At 46.3% G+C, this 19,274-nt stretch overlaps 1 protein-coding gene across 1 annotated transcript in view; it reads left to right on the top strand.

Moving 5' to 3' along the window:
• LOC126516554 (uncharacterized) overlaps window positions 1-14,033 on the top strand; it is a 134,126-nt gene extending 120,093 nt beyond the window's left edge. Inside the window, exons 5-9 of the mRNA XM_050166680.3 lie at window positions 3,390-3,866; window positions 5,192-5,497; window positions 6,738-7,079; window positions 9,830-10,189; window positions 11,636-14,033. Of these exons, the coding sequence (XP_050022637.3) occupies window positions 3,390-3,866; window positions 5,192-5,497; window positions 6,738-7,079; window positions 9,830-10,189; window positions 11,636-11,859 (1,709 nt within the window). The 3' untranslated portion in view covers window positions 11,860-14,033. The remainder of the gene's footprint in view (window positions 1-3,389; window positions 3,867-5,191; window positions 5,498-6,737; window positions 7,080-9,829; window positions 10,190-11,635) is intronic.
• The last annotated feature ends 5,241 nt before the right edge of the window (window positions 14,034-19,274 follow it).

Genomic DNA, 19,274 nt, shown 5'->3' with positions numbered 1-19,274 from the left:
TGCTATACCGTCCCGGAAATTTGGAAATTGTCCGAAAAAACGTGCTAAAGGCTGTCGTAAAGTGTCCGCGCTGAAAGACCCCGTCCCTTAAACCTCCGCGGATTACACACTTCGAACCCGTCGAGCCACCTCGCAAATAGCGTCACTATAGTTGGAGGCATCCTCGCAACATCACACTTTCCTTCGAACATGTGTTCCACTCACGTCCACGGTTCACCCTTTGTGGGAGGACGTTGTGGCGAAGCGAGTACCGATCGACCGGGCAGCGACAACCCCCGAAAGTGCACCGGTGCTGCTGCGGAACCCGAATTTCCTAGCGGTCGCCACGCTACCTCGGAGCGTGAGTCGGTTTCCTCATGCACAGATTCGCCTTTTTTGCGACTTGGCGTCGAGGACCGCGATTCACACTATGTCCTGCCTCGACGCAGGGAAACGCGCCCAGTACATTATGCATTCGTCTACCGACGAAACGCGAATATATATAAAAGGAAAAGACATTTGAACATGCATCTGGGAGAGGTTTAGCTGCCAGATTATACGTCCGGCGTCCGTATTTGGATATTCATAGGCGTGTCCTGCTCCGTAAAGGTTATTCTTAGTGGTTTCTTCGTGAGCGATGCGGGAAACATCGAGAACGGCCGTCCGTGGGGATACGGTGTGGCTGATGGCGGTGGAGGAGGGTAAATATTTGACGAGGGTGTTAAGCGTACGCAAGGGAGCTGTTCTGGCACCGGCAGGGCTGTTAGGAAAAGAGCTGCACAGACTTCCCGATAACATTAATAATTGTTGTTCGTGTCGGTAGCGCTGGACGTTGCGTACATGTGGCCACAAGCGATTCCCGAGCGATCCGAGGCACGGTAATGCTCAGTTCTCGTCCGAGCATTTGCTTAGACGAGTAGTTGTTGACGCACGCGATACCGGCCGGTAGATCCGAACCTAATACAAAGTTTTGCACCCCATCAAGATACTCAGTATCTTTGTGCATACATATAGTAATGGATCTTTGTTTACTGCGCACCTTATTTAAACGAAGAGAGCATGGTTCATTGGGACGCGTTTTTTCGTTGACGTTTGAGCAGGAGAACCAGCTTTTATGAAGAGTGCGTCTTGATAAATGCTGGTCCTCCGACCGAAACGTCGAAAATAGAAACGCCCAAAAGACCATGCTGTTCATTAAATAAATAAATAAATAAATAAATAAATAAATAAATAAATAAATATGATGAAATTATGCATGCAAAAGGTTGAAAACCTCTACTGGATTGAAAAAAAATTTAGGACTACTTGGCTTCTGAATAACACTATGCCTCTGAGTGGTATGGGAACAGTGAAGGTAATCACAAATACATTTTCGAGTACAGTCAATCGCCTCTGCAACGAACACCTCTACAACGAAATGACCTGTATAACGAAGGTATAATTCTGTCCCGGTTCAATTGTGAGCGGTGCGGTGCGCTACCTTTACAACGAATGATTTCGGAGATCGCCCACGCACTTCGTTGTAAAGGCGTTCGACTATGTGAAATTGAAAAAAAAAAATACTACCCATATAAGAAGAGTAGATTTTCAGGGGATGCCTCAGGAAGAGAGAAAATATTTAGCGGAGAAACACCACGCAGCGCCGCCACCCATCACACCCTGTAAACATTCACGCGCCTGCAGAGCTCTCGCGCGAAACCACGTGCGTCTCAAGGAGCTTGTTGGCGTCAGGCGGCGATCCAGCCCATCCAAGTACGTAAACGAGCCAACTGAAGTCGATCTATTAAAGTAATGATGCGATTAAACGCATTTACTGCTTGCAGTGAGGCTATCTATGCAGCGTTTGTTATTTCATCGCGCACTTCCATACGGAACACAGCCGGTAACCTGCACATGTATAGGGTTACAGCATATGTGGCTTAACGCCCATAGGCCGACAGGAGATGTGTGTGCGGTCCAGCAATGAACGAGCTATGACGTAGTTTCTTGAAACCGAGGTCTACGGGAGACCCCGGGACAGCTAATTTCTTCGGTAAAAAGAAATATAGTATTCGGCAGCCTCAAGATCCAGCATGACAGTTCAGTTACAAGATTCAATGCACGTCCAAATACCAAGACTGCATACCAGCGCCAGAAGCAATTTCACATTTCTCGGCGATGCAGTCCCCTCCCTTCACGTCCCCCTATCTCCCCCCACCGTGATCGCCCCTCTTTTACACGCGTTATTATTTTTTTCGAGGTGAGCATTGCCTAAACTGCCTGAGAGTGCGAAATGAAGAGGGGTAAAGCTGCGTTTTTTTTTAATATTTACATTCCATTATTTCAACGCTCCCATTATATAAGACAGGGATAATTGTAGATTGCTGGGAGCGGCCTTCGTCCTGCAGAAGTCATATATAGGCTGATGATGACTGTTTGATGTAAGTAAAAACAGAGATTAACTAAACTTTGCCCTGTCTTGCCCTACACTGCAAACCGATTTAACGTAAACCTTTACGGTCGTAAAGGTGCAAGTGCCCTGATTATGGCGTGCTCGGCACTCAAGTCTATCGCCCTCAAGTACTGTACAACAGCTCGCGTGGCTTTCTTGGCGCATGTGCTGTAAGCGCGCGCTGCCGATATCTCTGCTTCGTTAAAAGGCCAGTCGTCCAGTATGCCCAAGGGACACTGGATTGTCTGGCGTTGTTCGTCGAAGCGAGAACAGTGGCAGAGCCACCTCACAATTTCACTGAGCGTGCGTGGTTGAACGAGCCATTCAAACGCGATGGCTGCACTACTTGGTGAGCGCTGCAGTGTCGGCTTTTTGATGTACTGCACAGGAAAAAAAAAGACGCCTTTAAGTTAGTTACCCAAAGCGACATCAACTCCTAATTTTAGCACCCTTATGAAAGCCTCATGGTGCGTCATGTAGTGCTAGTGCACGGGACATGCATACGCTGATTGCATGTGCATTAGTTAAAATATATATATTGTGTCGTTATCTGTACTCCGTCTCGCTCGCACCGTTTCCGATTTCCTTCTCTTCACGAAGTTAATTTACCTACATGCAGTAGCAGACGACAGATGTAGCGGTGAACATTTCAGTTGCTCCATCCGAACTTTAGGAATGTTTCAAGTACCGTATTGTATATTCTCAGAACACATAGCTTGAAATAAAGCCAATGACACTAAACTACTTTGTCGAGCGAAAAAAAGATGACTTAAAACTCTTTAGGCTGCCATATCTATGAAATAAGGCACCATACCTTCTTGTTATAATCCCGCTGTAACTTGTAGTCAGACATTTAATGGGTGTTCTCTTTGACAGCGGATCACACTGCATTTCGTAGCATAGCTAATGACGCTGACGGTGTGCGCAGATGGGTGGCAACAACAGCAATTGCAATTATTTTTTTTTCTCTCCACCGCAGTGGCACCAACGGCGGTTATCATCTGGAGTTGGCCCGCGCAGCAGACTGACGCCCCTTCAGGGTGGTTCGGCCTGCCCGGCACAGCTACGCAGCGCGAGCCACCGAAGAAGACCGCCGCAGCGGATACGGCCATCGGCTCCAGCATTCCGTTGTCCGCGGACGCCAAGGTGGCAAAAAGTGACGTGGCGGCGCCTGCATCGTTTGGTTCGCCTTCCGAACGCTTCTCCGCGAAGGCCAGGAGCTTCGAGTGCGAAGCCACTGGTAGCCGACCGGCGGCAAACGTGACGTGGTTTATGGACGGCACGGCAGTGGACCCGGCTTTCAGCCGAAGCGTGACCGAAGGCAACGTGACCACGAGCATGCTTCTTCTGCCGGCATCAGCGCAATCCGGCAGGCTGCTCGAGTGCCGCGCCATCAACGGCAACCTGCCCGAGAGCCGAGGCGTGCTCAGCCGTTTCCTCAAAGTGGACATGTCGCGTAAGTGAAAGGCCCAAGGTAAAGGTCCCTTGAAACACAGCAGCGTCCTTGATACACGTGACAACGTTACAAATACAAAACGCGTTATTAGAGAGGAGGAGCGCTTCGCGAACGCGTGTATGGCTGTTTACCAAGCCCCGAAATGTCGGAGACGTAGACGGCAGCAGTATATGGAGCAGGCCTCCATTTCTATATGGTAAAGTTATCTATGTTTGTCACGATTCTAGTTTTATCAATCTCTTTCCTCATTTTTTTTGCGCCAATACTCTAAGCGTGTCTTGCTTATCTCGACTGATGAACAGGTAATGCTTCCATCAGCTTTGAATCGCATCTCTTCGAGAAGGGGGACGTCTCCTACGGGTCTTGTTTGAAGAATACCTTAACATTTCTCTACGATGTGCTGAGTCGTTTCGGCACTAGAAGCAGCAACACTGAAGGAACCACCTTATGCCACGTTCTTCAACCTCGACGCTTGAGAAACTTCTCTCTCGTTTTGTTACTTTTCTTTTTTTTTGCATAAATGCTCCCACAGAAAGGAAAAATTTTACCGGTACAAGGTGAAGATTCTATTCCACTGATATTCTCTTTCAGCCTGGTCAAGCATACTATAGACAACCGTCTTCGCCATCACCACGATTGACTGGCAGGATCGGTAGCTGGTGCAATTAGATTGAGATTTGCGTTGAAAGAGACATAGGTAGGCGAAAATTTCCGATACTTGTCTGCCACGTCTGGGACAGTAAACCACATAATTTTATATTCCATAAATTTTGGACTGGGATATTACGTACAGAGAGAGAGAGAAGAAAGGGGAAAGTCAGGAAGGTCACGGGAAAACCTGGTTTCCTACTTACACTGGGGAATGGGGAAAGAGCAAAACTATGGTATTCAGACAGTACTGATGAACACCGGATTAATCTTGACTATGCGGGTCCTTTACCACGAACCAAAGCTTGGTACGCGAGCGATTTTTCGTCCTGCTCCCATCGAAATGCGACCGCCGCGAGCAGGATCGAAGTTGCGAGTTCATGCTCAGCAGTGCATCACCATATATGCTGAGCTACAAGGGCGAGCCATAATTATGAATTTATATAATTCCACATTTATTTAGCACTTGCATGGGAGATCGAGAAAACCGGACATCGCCCTCTTTCACGTTTACACTTTCTCGGGTTTCTTTTCTGTTGCACCTGCGATTCATTCGAAGAAGTGGTACAGTACCAGTTTGCTGTTATCGCTTCGCAATTCAATGCTACACATCTCGATTACACAACGAGATTGCATCAATCGACGTACTTCGAGTGACCAAACGCAATGTCATGCAGACAAGACTGAGGTCAGCATTCGGCTCGGCGCGGGTCTCAACGCCAGCCGCATCGTCGAAGGCGCGGACGTGTACATGGAGTGCTCGGTGCTTGCAGCCTCCAAGGTCACCGAGGTCACCTGGCGTCGCGACGGGACAGAAATTAAGGGGTTCGCCAGCGCCGAAGGGTCGTCGGACGCTCTGGTCACCTCGCGCTACCTGGTCATCCGAGGGGTGACCGTCGATCAGACCGGACGGTACACCTGCACGGCCAACACTGCTGACGGAGAGAGCGTGGAGAGCGCTCCGCTGGAGGTCCGCGTCAGACGTGAGTGTGCCGAGGTTTTGAGCCGCAGGCCCAAAACTTCGAGGCTAGTATTCACTCTCGCGTAAAGTAAGGTTCGCTGTTGGCCATTGTCGGGGCAACAGCCTCGTTTATCGTGCCTGTGGCATCCGCTCTCTCGAATAATATATTTGATGACCGAATGATTCGTCACCTTTTACCGGCATTGCCAAGCACGCTTCATGCGCCCAACATAGAAACTGACAAAGTAGGCAACACGAAACGAAAAACATCCTTGTTATGTCATGTTGATGGCACGATCTTGTTGTGTTTTCTGTATCAGGTATATAAGCAATTTGACCCTTCCGCGTCGTTGGTGCGAAGAAGCATATTAAAGACGTAATTTGCCTGTGTGAGTGTTAGGTTTCCTTTCTTTTTCTCTTTCGTCTTAGCAATTTAGTTTTCGTATACTCAGATCTTGCTCGCCAGGATTTATAGTTTAAACAACTTGTTACATGCAGAACTGCCATGGAAAAGAAACCAACTTCTTCAAGTGAAGGACTTTCGCTTTTGTTTCGATCCTTCTTGTATTGTTTGAATGACAAATAAAAACACCTCCTCACGTCCTGCGCGCAACCCAGCACTGGCCGATGGGAAAAGACTGCGACCTAAGAGAAGTGCGGTTATAACGGGTGTCCAGGTCCGTTTTCGCGAAAGAATGCCTGGCTCATAGAGGCCTTGCTGCTCCACCTACATACCTACAGTGCGCTGAAGTGATCTAGGAAAACCGAGTGCACGTGTGAAGGGGGCGCCTTTACCAAATGTGGACCTTGGTGGTTCCTCAAGGCTCAAGCGCGTCGCCTGAACTTTGCGTTCGAACCTCTGTTCAATGTGATTCCACAGCTTTGCTTCGGGACAGAGATGTCAAGCCCGGAGAGACTACGAAGGCTTATGATGTAAATCAACATGATGACAAATGCGTACGCCAAATTTCCATGACATTGTGAGATAGCGAAATAATGCAAGGTGAACGCAGGTGGTTATTCATGATTTACGACTGTAAAGGGTCGTGGAACATGCCTAAAGCAGAGGCCCGCGCTTGTCGAAAAAGAAAAAAAGAAGAAAGAAAACGAGTGATTCTCACCCAATTCTTGCTTTTTTGTCGTTTTCCTGTCCTTCTTGTAGTTTCGTTTGCGCCGCGACATGAAGAGCGAATGTGTATCAACCAGCCAAGTTCAACGCATTTCTTAGCCTAACAACCTTCACTGGCTGTGTCTCGCTGCAGACGCGCCGCGGTGCGGCGTGCGGCACGAAACGCTCCTAGCGGCGCGGCCCAACGAGCCACTGAACGTGACCTGCGACGTGAGCGCGGATCCCAGCGAAGGGCTGCGCTTCTTCTGGATCGCCGAGGACGACACCGGGAAGAGGCGTCACATGACGGGGAGAGAGGAGGGCGCCACCGGAGCCGTGGAGGCGGACTTCGAAGATTGGCCACCGCAAGTGCAGGACTCGAACCGGCTCGAAGTGCAAGTCGACGCACACCTGTTTCACGCAACGCTCCTCTGCTGGGCGAGGAATAGCGTGGGAACGCAGCGGGAGCCTTGCAGACACCGGTTCCAGTTGAGGCGTAAGATTTTATTAGATCGAATCGAATCAATCTCTACTCAGCATCTTCGATGTTTGCCAATTAGGCATCACGTCTCGAGCAAGGAAGCACATTCTCACAGCTGCTAGTCCCTGCATGACCAAAAATAAGTATTTACCCTGATAGACTGGGAAGGATTGGGTGTGAGGCTCAAGGGGGCAACATCTCAGCTACCTGCGAGTGGAAGATGACATTGTCCTGTTCAGCAACGCTCTAAATGTATTGCAACAGATGAATGAGGACGTTAACTGACAAGTCTATATCAGGCATGAAAAAAAAAAAAAACATCTGAACTGTTAAGTTAACGTTAGTAGGCTAGTAGGAGAATAAGAATTTAATATTGACAGTCATTGTCAGGATTCCAAGAAGCTGTGGAACAATGCACCGGATGTTTTATTTCAAGTTCACAGAATTTAAAAAAAAATCACCCGTCCCTTTTAGCACAAATCTACTTATTGAGCTGGAATACTGGAAGAGGTATACATTATTTACTCTGAAAATAAATACGCATAATTGGCTAAATAACAGTTTCACTAAATAGATCTTAAGCTAACTGTTTTAACGCAGCTTTTGCAATTCACGAATTGAAGCCAGTGATTTTGCAGGGCACATCCACTTGGAAGGAATTGGAAACTTTCGAGATTAAATTAAAAATTAAACTGTGGGGTTTTACGTGCCAAAACCACTTCGATTATGAGGCACGCCGTAGTGGGGGACTCCGGAAATTTCGACCACCAGGGGTTCTTTAACGTGCATCTAAATCTAAGTACACGGGTGTTTTCGCATTTCGCCCCCATCGAAATGCGGCCGCCGTGGCCGGGATTCGATCCCGCGACCTCGTGCTCAGCAGCCTAACACCATAGCCACTGAGCAACCACGGCGGGTAACTTTCGAGATTAGTGATAAAGTTTCGAGTTAAGTGCCGTAAAACTTACCGTAAAAAATTCACTATTGTTCGATTTGCTTTTTACCAAATCGCACTTTTATGCGTTGAAGCACGCAAGTTACTGGAACACCAATGCATTACGTTGCAAATCTGCACACTTTGTAACTTATGTCATCCCGAGGATTAGTTCGAAGTGGATAGGTCTTTATAAAAGTCACCAGCTGCAATTTGTAAATTGCAATACGTGGCCAAAATTAGTCAAATATTCGCTTTCATTTTGTTTTTATTTTGCAAATAATGTCTACAGCTGAGATTATTGTGAACGTATAATGGTTTTCAGCAAGTACGGAAAGCATTATACGTTCACCATGCACCAACTGGCCGAGCAAACTACTCTACTAAACTGAAATTATTGTACCGTAAGAAGTAGAATTCTGCTACATGTCAAGGGGCAGCTTTAAAATTTTTGTTACCGAAAGAGCAGAACACCCCATACAGCTCTATACGAAGTACTGAAAAGCATCATCATCAAATGCAAATTTCCAAGATAATGAGCTGGAGCACATAGGTCAGGCACAACCTAGCGATGGCCTGCAGTTTACCGTTATACTTAAAAAAATAATTAGGTGCATACAACCAGCGCTAGCCTACGGAGCTGTAACATGGGGGACAGAAACAAAAGCTTCGAAAGCTAAAGCTCACGCTCCGACACATGGATAAGGGTAGCGCAATGATCGATGTGAACTGGAAGGCAAACTGGAGTAGTTGATATTAAAATTAAAGAAGTCAACTTAGGAAAGTCATTTAATGCACAGAAGAGCTAACCAGCGGTCTAATAGCGCGACAGAATGGACGCCAAGCAAATAGCCAGTGCAGGAGAGAACGGCAGATTATTAAGTATCGATATGAAAACAGAATATCAGCTGGGTTTATAGAAGGGACCGGCAAAGGAAAGCAAATGTTTACAAGAACACCGTTTGGTGGACATACTACTGTGGACATAGGATGGGATGATGCTAATGATGACGACACCATGATGATGACATGACGATATCCTCCATGTTGTGGAAAAAGGGACATTAAAAGTGTCCTTGCTTCAACATGGAAGATGCCATCATCAGCATCAGCCTGTCCTAGTCTACAGCAGGGTACGCGTGGCACTCACCAAACGATTTGTTAATGTTTGTTTTCAACAAACATTAAGCTAGATCAGTAGGTACGACAGTTCGAGCGAAAGCATTCTCGCGATGAGCAATGGCTGGGTGACGTAGTGAGCGTGCAGTATCAGGACAGACGTTTAACAATGACGGACCGTAGAAGTTGGCACACCGTTACCTCACGCAATGTAATGGCTAATGGCTAAAGACTTCGGCTCGGCACTGAATGATTTCTTAGGAATGACGAACTCTCGCATTGCAATAGCAGGGGACGAAAAATTACGCAGTAGGTTCCAGGAGCGGTTTTAATTGCGGAAATATGCAAAAGAACGCGAAAGTCGGGATATCTCACTTACGTTAGTGACCCCACGCTCTTTGTGCAGCAGAGTTCGAGATAGCTTGCCTATGGCCACAGGACCACTTTTCTACTTTTCTGGCTGCTATTCTGCCTGCGACTGCATTTTCAGAAAAAGAAAAGCAGGATATTGAAAAAAAAAGTATACGGCTGCTTAGTACATCCGTAATATCTAGCTTCGTACTTCCTTGTGGAGATTAAGAGTCTTGTGTGTGGTGTCACGAGTTAAGGTCGGCACCATTTCTGGCGCAAAAAAAAAAGCATCCCACAGTGATAAAGATTTTTGCTTGCCATTCTGATAAGCAGTCTACCGTTGCATCTGCCCATGTCGCAGGTCAGCGAGCGTCCAGCCTTGAATGCGTGGTGGGTAACTACACGGATACGTCCTTCTCAGTCACGTGTGCGTCACGTCGACGCGGTCATGCCAGGAGCGGCAGCGACGATCACGGAGCGGCGGAGTCCCGGTTGCGCATCGAGCTGTTCGATGCGACGGCCGGTAACCGGTCGGTGCGGGGCTTCTGGGTCGCGACCCAGTCTGGCAGCGCAACCGGCGCCGGCGGTGACCCGCAGTTCCTGACGGGTCTCAAGCCGGCCACCGACTACTTGGTGGTGGCGCGGCTAGAACCGGAAGTGAACGTGTTCGCCACTTACGTCAGGACCCTGGCGCCTACCCAGACTGTCAGAGAACGAGAAGGTACGCGAGATCAATTCATCATTTATTTAACAAAAATATGTTGTGGGAACAGATAAAAATCCAAATATGGAGTACTGGCGCGAAAAAAGAAAGTGACAACGTGAGACAGACAGAAGAACGGATGATGTCAGCGAGTTGATCTTCAACAAAACACTACTTTCCCTTCCACTCTATGAACAAGGACGACCAGCGAAGCTGTGTATGTGGGCCCCTTAATGGTGAACAGCACCTCAGCCGCGGGTAGACCCGACATTGCATTATCGTTGGGATCAGCCCACGTATGGGGAGTGCTTAACAACTGCTTCACTTCCACTGAGCGTTGGCCCGGCATTGCACTATCTTCGGTATCGGCCCAGGTATGAAAAAAAGTTGGCTAGATTTTAGTCATAGACAGATTCGATGTAAAAATGAAATCTATTTTGCTACCCTGCACTTGGGTACGGTGAAGGTGATCACGGCAGCCGTCACCGCCTGTGGTGATGATGGTAATGCCACAGTGGGAAATTTTAGCACGGACTGAAAAATACAAAGCAATCAAGGCAATAATAACAGTTCAAATAACACTTAGTAAATTAGACAATGCGCAGTAGACTGTTTACGAAACCAAACGACAGTTAATGGGTCAATCAGCGATTTTTCAAAAAAGAAATGTCCTCAACCATTATAATATATATACACACATTTAGTTACCTCGGGAAGTTGTTAGGAAACGTTTAATAGATATAACACCCTCTATTCTGATAGCATTCACTAATGGGCAGTGCGTGTGTTAGGAAGTTCCTGCGTGCCTTTCAATCTTTAGAACTACAGTTTTGAATGAACTCTCAGTCAAAATGTGGCGTCTAAGTAATGCTGCACAATTGTAGATTTAGAGTGCAGACGGAAAGAAAAAAAAAACACAGAAAGGAGACAAAATCAAAGAGTTGCAAGAGGTTTACCCTAAGAAAGGCATCTAGTTTGTTATCTTCTGCTGGGAGAAGAATAATGTGTTACGTTAAGTAAAGCCAATACTCAGCGTAGCATTGCAGTAAACGTAGTAGATATAACTTAATTTCTAAGACGTCTGACCGTTAAATTCGTTCGAGAAATTGAACAGAGAATCATAAAATCCTAAATTTTATTGGCGCGATTTCTTGAGTCTGCGACAAACATCCTAAAACAAAAGGATAAGTTCTAGTGGCGGCGTCATTTCTATTTCTCCATTTTTCCATTCCCAATAGAACATTATCTTTTAGGTGTGATACCTCCGAGTTCGATCGTGAAGGTCATGTGAGAATCCCGACAACCTATATTGCTGCGTATGATGAGTGCAATGTGAAAGAAAACAATCAAGTGATTTTGGCTAGTGTCAACTACAATTCATATTGCCTGTTTTTCGTGCCACAGTTCTCGGAAATCATAACCGGCTACGGCGATTCACTAACCTTCACTGTACATTCTGTGCAGAGCGCGCCTCGACGGCCGAAAGCACAACTAGGGTGCCTCCCATGATGACTACGATCGCCGTCATCGTCTGCATCGTTGCGACCGCCACGTTAGGCTTAGCAGCCACCTGCACAGCGCTATGGTTCAAGCACCACAGGAGACGATCGCGACTGCTGAGAGCCGCCGCGGCTCGGAAACACGCCGAACACAAGGCGTACCTCGCCGCAGACGCTTCGTGCAGCTGATATTGCGGGCACAAGCGGAACGCGTTTGCCCTTAGTACTCTTATAGTTTCCTCACACTCACTCTGTTCGCACCTTCATGTCCTTACCAACAGTGTCGCTAACGATGAAACATCGCAAGGATGATACGTGCCTTCACTTTCAAATGTGTGCCTTATCACCCTTCTCGACACTGTGCGTCCTTAGATGCGTTAAAGTGAAGCTTTACCTCAGGTGCCTCAATCTAAATACAGTAAAACCTCGATATAACGAAGTTGAAGAGAAAGCCTGAGTTACTTCGCTATATCCATTATAGCACGTACTGTGCTAGGAATCTATATAATGATTTTATTAATAATTTCACTTGCTTCGATCGTCAGGTCCATTATTTAGTTATTTCCGACTTCGTTATAACGAGGCTTCACTGTACATGGGGAGGGAGAAATCGTTTTTCTCGGCAAACACTACGTATATTTTATGAGGTTCGTTGCATTTATATACAAGAGACATGTATATTGACTGCTTGGAGTGAAATTGTTATTTCGGTTATCATTGTCTATACGAAAAACCTTGAATACTGCAAATAAAAAATAAAAAATGAAAGATCTCCTCTATTAGATTTAGCGCTCTAGATCATCAATAAAAAAAGATATCAGAGTTCGGACAACTGAACCCATTCAGACATGTCAAATAAACAAAATCACTGTATTGTGCAGCGCTCTGTATTATATACCACTAATTTGCCGGTAGAGATTTTTCAAAACCGTCGTAAGGATGGCAACTACATCACGGAAACTGCAAATCTATGTAACAAATTTGCCCGCTTTTTATGTTCCATAAAATAATGTGTGGATCAGTGCGATATGCGTATTTGGTGCAGAGTTATGGATTTGTAGAAATATCTCCTTGAGTTTTCTTTCGTACAATTCTTCAGCACTTCTTATTAAAAATCTTCACACCTCGAATCGATGTTATGCTGCAAACACTCAGTATAACTGCCAATTTCTACTTGATTTCAACAAATTTCTTTCGAATAAGTTGTACGGTTGTCTAGGGAAAGAAATTCAGCATTCTACAAATATCTTAATGCGGAAATAGTTCTGCACGAGGTAAAGTTTGTTCTAGCAGAGTTGTTAAGCATGGCAATAAACTAACGATGTAACAAAAGATAATTCAGAAGAAAAGAAAAAAAAACACATCTCTATTTGCTTTCACACGAAGAGTCAAGCTCATCGTCTTACGACCAGAGCTTTATTTGTGGAAAATATTTGCGAATGCTTTACCATGATTTTATTATCTGAATTTCTCATTGGAAGTTCCGCGTCCCAAGGTTCTCACGTTTCATCGACTAGCTTTGCGACGTTTACCATCTCATTACCAATTCTCAACCAATTAGGCCAAGTTAACTGCACATTTCTTTTTATCTGTACAAACACGGAATTCATTTCCTTCGGGTGTGACAAAATATTGCATTGGTCCATTGCAAAAGAATTCGCTATGGTACTTTTCCACTACCGAATTAAATTTTCTGCCATTAAGTATATACACACTTTCTGGCTGTATACTTTAAAGTTATATTTATCCTAGTCATTGTGGGTAATGCACTTTGCATATATACCTTTCTGAATAAAATGACTTCTTTCCCACGTAGTAATTTTTGTAGACTGTCGATCTGTACGACGTCGTGCGGGTCAAATGGAATTCGCTATATGTAAAATGCGACGGCCATGCCAGTTTTTACCGGAGATGCCAACAGCCGCGTTTGTGCAGCGTGACAAACTCAGTCACGAAGCGGCGAGGACGGTTACCGACTGCAACGACAACGAACACTGAGACGTAGCGTATACTGGCAGGGCTTCAATGTCGTTTCTGGCGCGACTAGGGTCATTGAAGCACTTGTGTCGGTGGACTGGCACACCGCGGGGACGGGATGCTAACCTAACCTAAGATGTTCGCGCACCGTTCACCCGAACCGCTAGCGGCGCAGCCTACGCGCCTCGTACAGATAACGTTTTCCCGCACACCTGCACGAATTCGTGTGGAGAGACAGTCATCTACCTTTGAGTGATGTACTGACGGGAGCTCTCGCTCTCTGAGTCTTGACTCCGTGGTCTTGACTATGACAGAAAGGGAGGGAGGGAGAGAGAGAAACCTTAATCAATGACAAAAAAATGTATATGAATCTTCGGTAATATATATGCACGTTTTGCAATGTATTGTAATTTTTACGAGAATAAAAACTGAAGTGAAAGGAAGTTTTGGGACCAACGCCTACAGCACCAAACGCCACGAGGAGGCCCAATGCCCTCCAGGTCGGGTTAAGACAGGGCTTGTGCAGGCAAATTTTAATCATAATTTCGGAACCGTTAAATTAAAAAACAAATATTGAGTTATGGGGTTCTCCGTGCAAAAACCTCGATACACTTATAACGCACGCCACAGTGTAGGGGGGGGGGGGGGGGAGTATCCGAATTCATTTTGATCACCTGGGGTTCTTCGAACACTTCTTAACCGTCAAAACAAGTTTGCTCAAGGCGTTTCTCGTTCCTCGTTCCCTAAAATGAATGATAAACTGCAAGGGAGGGTGTCGTTATGCAGAACAATAGCAACTTTCTAGGGACTTCGCAGAACTTGTTCTTGGGGTTGACTCGACTCACATTAAAATAGCAACAGTGGCGTTGGAACGATAGTGGAAAGAAAAAATGAATAGAAAACTAATTTGCGAGGTCTTACGTGCCAAAACCACGATACGATTGTGACGCACACCGTAGTGTGCGTCTTACTTACGATTAATTTCGGCCACCTGCAGTTATTTACCGATACACAAAAATCTAAGCGCGCGATTGTATTCTTTTTTCAATTTTGCCCCACGTCTAAATGCGGCCGTTGCAGCGGGGCTTGAACCTGCGACCTCGACCACAGCCCCGGAACGCCACAGCGACCAAGCAACCGCGGTGGATCCGGACGCAAGAAATGCACGCTGTCACTTTTTCTCGTGTTTGTCGTGTTAACCCTACGGCATTTGCGTTACTTTGGGATACTCTATACTGACCAACGCAATACGAATGCATTTCCTCTCCAGTAGTTATATGGACAAGCAGCGTTGCAACCTACGGAATAAGCATACTGGCGTTAAAAAAAAAAGAATGTCTAGCAGCCGAAATGAGATGGCCGAAAAATGTGGTTTTCTTATTCACTAATGAGCGGGACGAGGCGGTAATAAAGTACATAATAGAGTACTCTTAATAGAGTCGTTAATAAGTTCTAGAAGGAGCTCGTTACTATGTTGAAGAACAAAATAGCGCCTCCTCTAAGAAACAAAGCAGCATTAAAAGGCATGGATTGCACGTAATGATGCCGATGGCCTGGTTTTGTCTCGTTGCGTGCGTGAAACGTAGAAACGACACGAGAATTTACGAGTGGCTATGGCTAATGTATATATATATATATATATATGTATATATATATATATATATATATATATAGCAAGGCATTACTTGAGAACGTTGCCGAGCAATAATCGGTGCAAGAATACCCAGCGCATTCCTCGTGTACAATATGTGCCAGCCTAAATTGATGTTTACATCAAGCTGTACCTGAAAAAATGAGAGACACAGGCAATACTAAGATTAGCCGCGAGCGCCTGAACTATATATTGCAATGAATGTGGACATTTGAGTGGAACTGAAGATTAGAAATATTATTTCGGTAGGCTTTATAGCTTGATCATTATGCCGCACCAGTTAACAATTTGAATTAGCACAGAGTTTAACATTCAGTTTATAGATAGAAGTGAAGGTTTTGAATAGAAGCGAGTGACTAAGGGCGTCCTTTGTTAGATCAAAAAATGCGGACCAGGAACATGGCCGCTGGTAATCGAATGTTTCATTAAGTTCGCCAAAGACAATTAAGGGATAACCACTGTAGCTTCCTTGGCAAAACAAAGTGGGCATGGTTTTATCATATTAAAGTTGTTTAGGTAAGCACTGAGGCGCCTAACAAACAAATGTTGAAGTATATTACTTGAAGAGATAATAAACATATACTGATAATTTGGGATAGTTTAACTTATCTCCTTTCCTAAACAGTGGTATAACTCCAGCTCGCGTTAATAAAGCGGCAAGCGAGACCTCGGTAAAAGTGACGTTCACTATTTAACACAAATAATCAGAAATTAAATGCGTGATTACCTGAAAATAACGGGCACAATTCGTATCGGGTCCAGGAGACAGCTACGGAAGTCGTTGCAGTGAACTAGACAAAGGTGTTCTTCAAAAAGCGCGGAACTGCACTCGACAGAAGAAGGGAGACATGAAGTAACAGATATGCAGCAACCCAAAAAATCTTCTGGATGAGTTATAGAGGAAAACTCAGGAAGTCAATCTTGGACTTGATAAGACATATGCTCAAGTAAAACCCTTGCTTGGGCTAGTTGGTTCATGCTTGAATTAGTAAAGGCAAGGCGCAGAAGACCTGGACTTAAGAAGAACACAAACGACAAGACCGGTGCCGGTCCTGTCGCTTGTGTTCTTTTTCTTAAGTCCTGGTCTTCTACGCCTTGCCTTTACTAATTGATAAGACAGATTGCTGCTGCCAGTGGGGCGTGCCTAATCTGGCCAGCCATCCGACTACGGTAACTGGCAGCTCCGGTCTTTATTATGTTGAAAAGCCCGAAGTACCAATACTTGATAAGCTGCGTTTAATAAGCTTACAAGCGGCGCCCACAGTCGCATTTTTTTTTCACTCTCTTCTCAACAGAAGCCTACTCCTCATTTCCTTTCTTTTTGAAGCTGCCATACTTGGCATTTAGAAGATTCCCATAGATGGCTGCTGTTGGCCGATAGCTCACATCGAACAAGAAGGCTGTTTCTATCAGAGCGCTTCTTCCTACTGCTACTGTATATGTTTATGGAAACAGTCTGCTGAACGGGCTGAAGTTAGCGAAAATCTGCTCTTGAATTTCGATGAGAATTACACACTTGCGGATGAAGACGACTACCAACTGCTCGCACTCGATCGCGGCCGCTCACGTAGGAACGAATCTTTGGGCACACTGCTTGTCAGTATTGCAGCCGTCTGGTCTGCCTAATTTAAATGACCTTTGGGTACACAAACTAGCCTTGAACCACGCGAAACCTAACGTCGGACCACACGTACGCTTGCCAGCACCCGCTCACTTCAGGCCGCTCCTCGCTAGACGCCTTGACCGACACCGTTTCTTACTGGGCTATCGACAGCGCTTCAAAGATGCCCAAGTTGCATGTGGCTACTGTCCATTGGTCAAGCTGGTGAAGGACCAAGCTCCACGTAGAACGGCCAGACTGCAGCACATGGGCGCGAACGCGCACTCTATCCCTGTTATGTACATAGCAAACGTTCGACAGTTGCACGTAGCCGTGTCTGCGACGTAGCGTGGATACCAGGGCCACCGCGAGGTGGCGTGACGAGCCCGCTCACTAAGACGGCTGCTGCTCGCTGAAGACAACCGCGTGTTCTGATTGGTCTCTATGAGTGACATGACTCCAGACACGTGGCGAGCTGGTCCGAGCGCCACCATACGGCTAGAAATGGTTGTCTGGTTCCCGAGTGGCGCACCCTTGAGGTGTGTCGTCACTCTGTGCTCGAAGCTCCTCATGTTAAGCATCCTTTCAACGCGAGCGCGCAGTGTGACGTCAATCGGTTGGCCGATGTGCATGCGATGCCGGAGCACTCGCACTAGTGAACATGCAGACGACGTTTAATTCGAGCCTCGGAAATTGTGCGATTGCAGTAAAGATGGGTGTGGAACGAAATCTGCGACTCGCCATTCGAGGTGAGAAAACACAGTCGCGCATAGCTATCTGGTACACTGTACCACAGCAGAGGGGTAGACACCGGAGATAGTGTCCTCTACGTGACCATCCAAAATGAAACTTGAACTGCACGCCATGGTGACGTTCGGTGGGCGAAGCGTAATGGGCACGCCGAGCTCCGCCGTAGCCTTCGCAGTGCCAGGCATTGCAGAATGAGCGGGAGTGACGCGAAGAGGATCAAAAGCAATATTTGACTGCAATAACTGCGCTTCTAGGGAGCGCATTGTAGTACTTCTTGCTGCAAAGCATTTCTGAAATAGTCCAACTTCAAAGGCATTTCGCCACATCGATAAAAAATGTTTCGGGATCCCTTGGAGCGCGAGACCACAGTATCGTTTTCGAAACGCTGGAGCGATGTTTCTGTAATCAATAGCTCGATTAACCAATTTAACCTAATCGACTAATAGCTCACAATACTTTTCATTGGGTTTTGGGGCAAACGTGTTATATACAGAAAAAAAGAGTCGTCAGATTGCTCTTATTTTAATGATTTGCTGTTGTGGTCCTGCGTTCTGGAGTTAAGAGCCAACGCGTTCAAAACCACCGTTCATTCCAATGAGTTGGGTGGTATGCAACAAACAAAGCAGACCTGAGGCTTCCGGAAAGAGAAGTTGGACCAGTGCATATAGGCCAGTTTTATAGGCAGTCTGAACCAAGTCACTCGTTCTTTCACGGCGACAAAAGCGAGAGAAGATGTTTCCTCTCGTTGGAATTCAGTGCCACAAATTTAACCTAGTCCAAGTCTGAGAGAGAGTCAGGACATTCAATAGGCTCAACAACGGTTTCCGTCGTTACAGTGCTACCTTCACCTTGAATAATGGGAGTGCCTTTATATCGACATCATTCATGCGAGAATGCTGCTGCAGTTAAGCAACGTTCTTTTAGAACGCCGGTTTTGTCCCGTACTGTCTCCCCCTCATGTCTTCAAAAACGTTGCCCGGGTGCTGAAACGGTAAAGGCAAATTCATGCACTATTCAACGCCGAGCTCATCTAGTCTGCCACTGCACTTAAACACAGAGTCAGCCACCACAGTGCCAAGCTTTTTACAAAACAGGCTTCCTAGAACCAGTGGATTAGGAAGCTCTGCATTGGAAGGCATAGTGCTGCAGACAATAACGCGGCGGAGGACAGCAGCGGCGGCTACGACCTTAAGGAAAAATGAAAAAAAAAAAGCAGCACGGACCTGGGCTAAAAAGACGCGTGTAATTCAGAAGCAGGTGTCGACAAGCCAAAACTGCAGCTTCCATGGGTCGACGAGGCAATTGTGGTGTCCTTGTGTATACTTAAATTGGCACCACAACGAGCGGATTACGCGTTTACACTTCCACGCCAAGTCCCGTATGAGCACGCCAATCAACGGCGACAGGCCACGTCAAGAATTCCACCAAAGTACGCAGATGAACACTGTCACAGTGAGTGAACGACGTGGCCGCGCCAGATACAGACACTCATCGGAGGCAATAGACCCAAGTCTACGCTGCGGCGAAAATTCACACGTGCACAAAGAATGCGTAGAATTCGGCATCGGGTCGATAAGGTGCCACAGCTGCTGCTGCAAAGCGTCGACAAGGCACTTGGGGTAACGT

This window comes from Dermacentor andersoni, chromosome 1, assembly GCF_023375885.2.
Source record: "Dermacentor andersoni chromosome 1, qqDerAnde1_hic_scaffold, whole genome shotgun sequence".
NCBI classification, from domain to species: domain Eukaryota; kingdom Metazoa; phylum Arthropoda; class Arachnida; order Ixodida; family Ixodidae; genus Dermacentor; species Dermacentor andersoni.
This window is presented reverse-complemented; position numbering and strand designations above follow the sequence as displayed.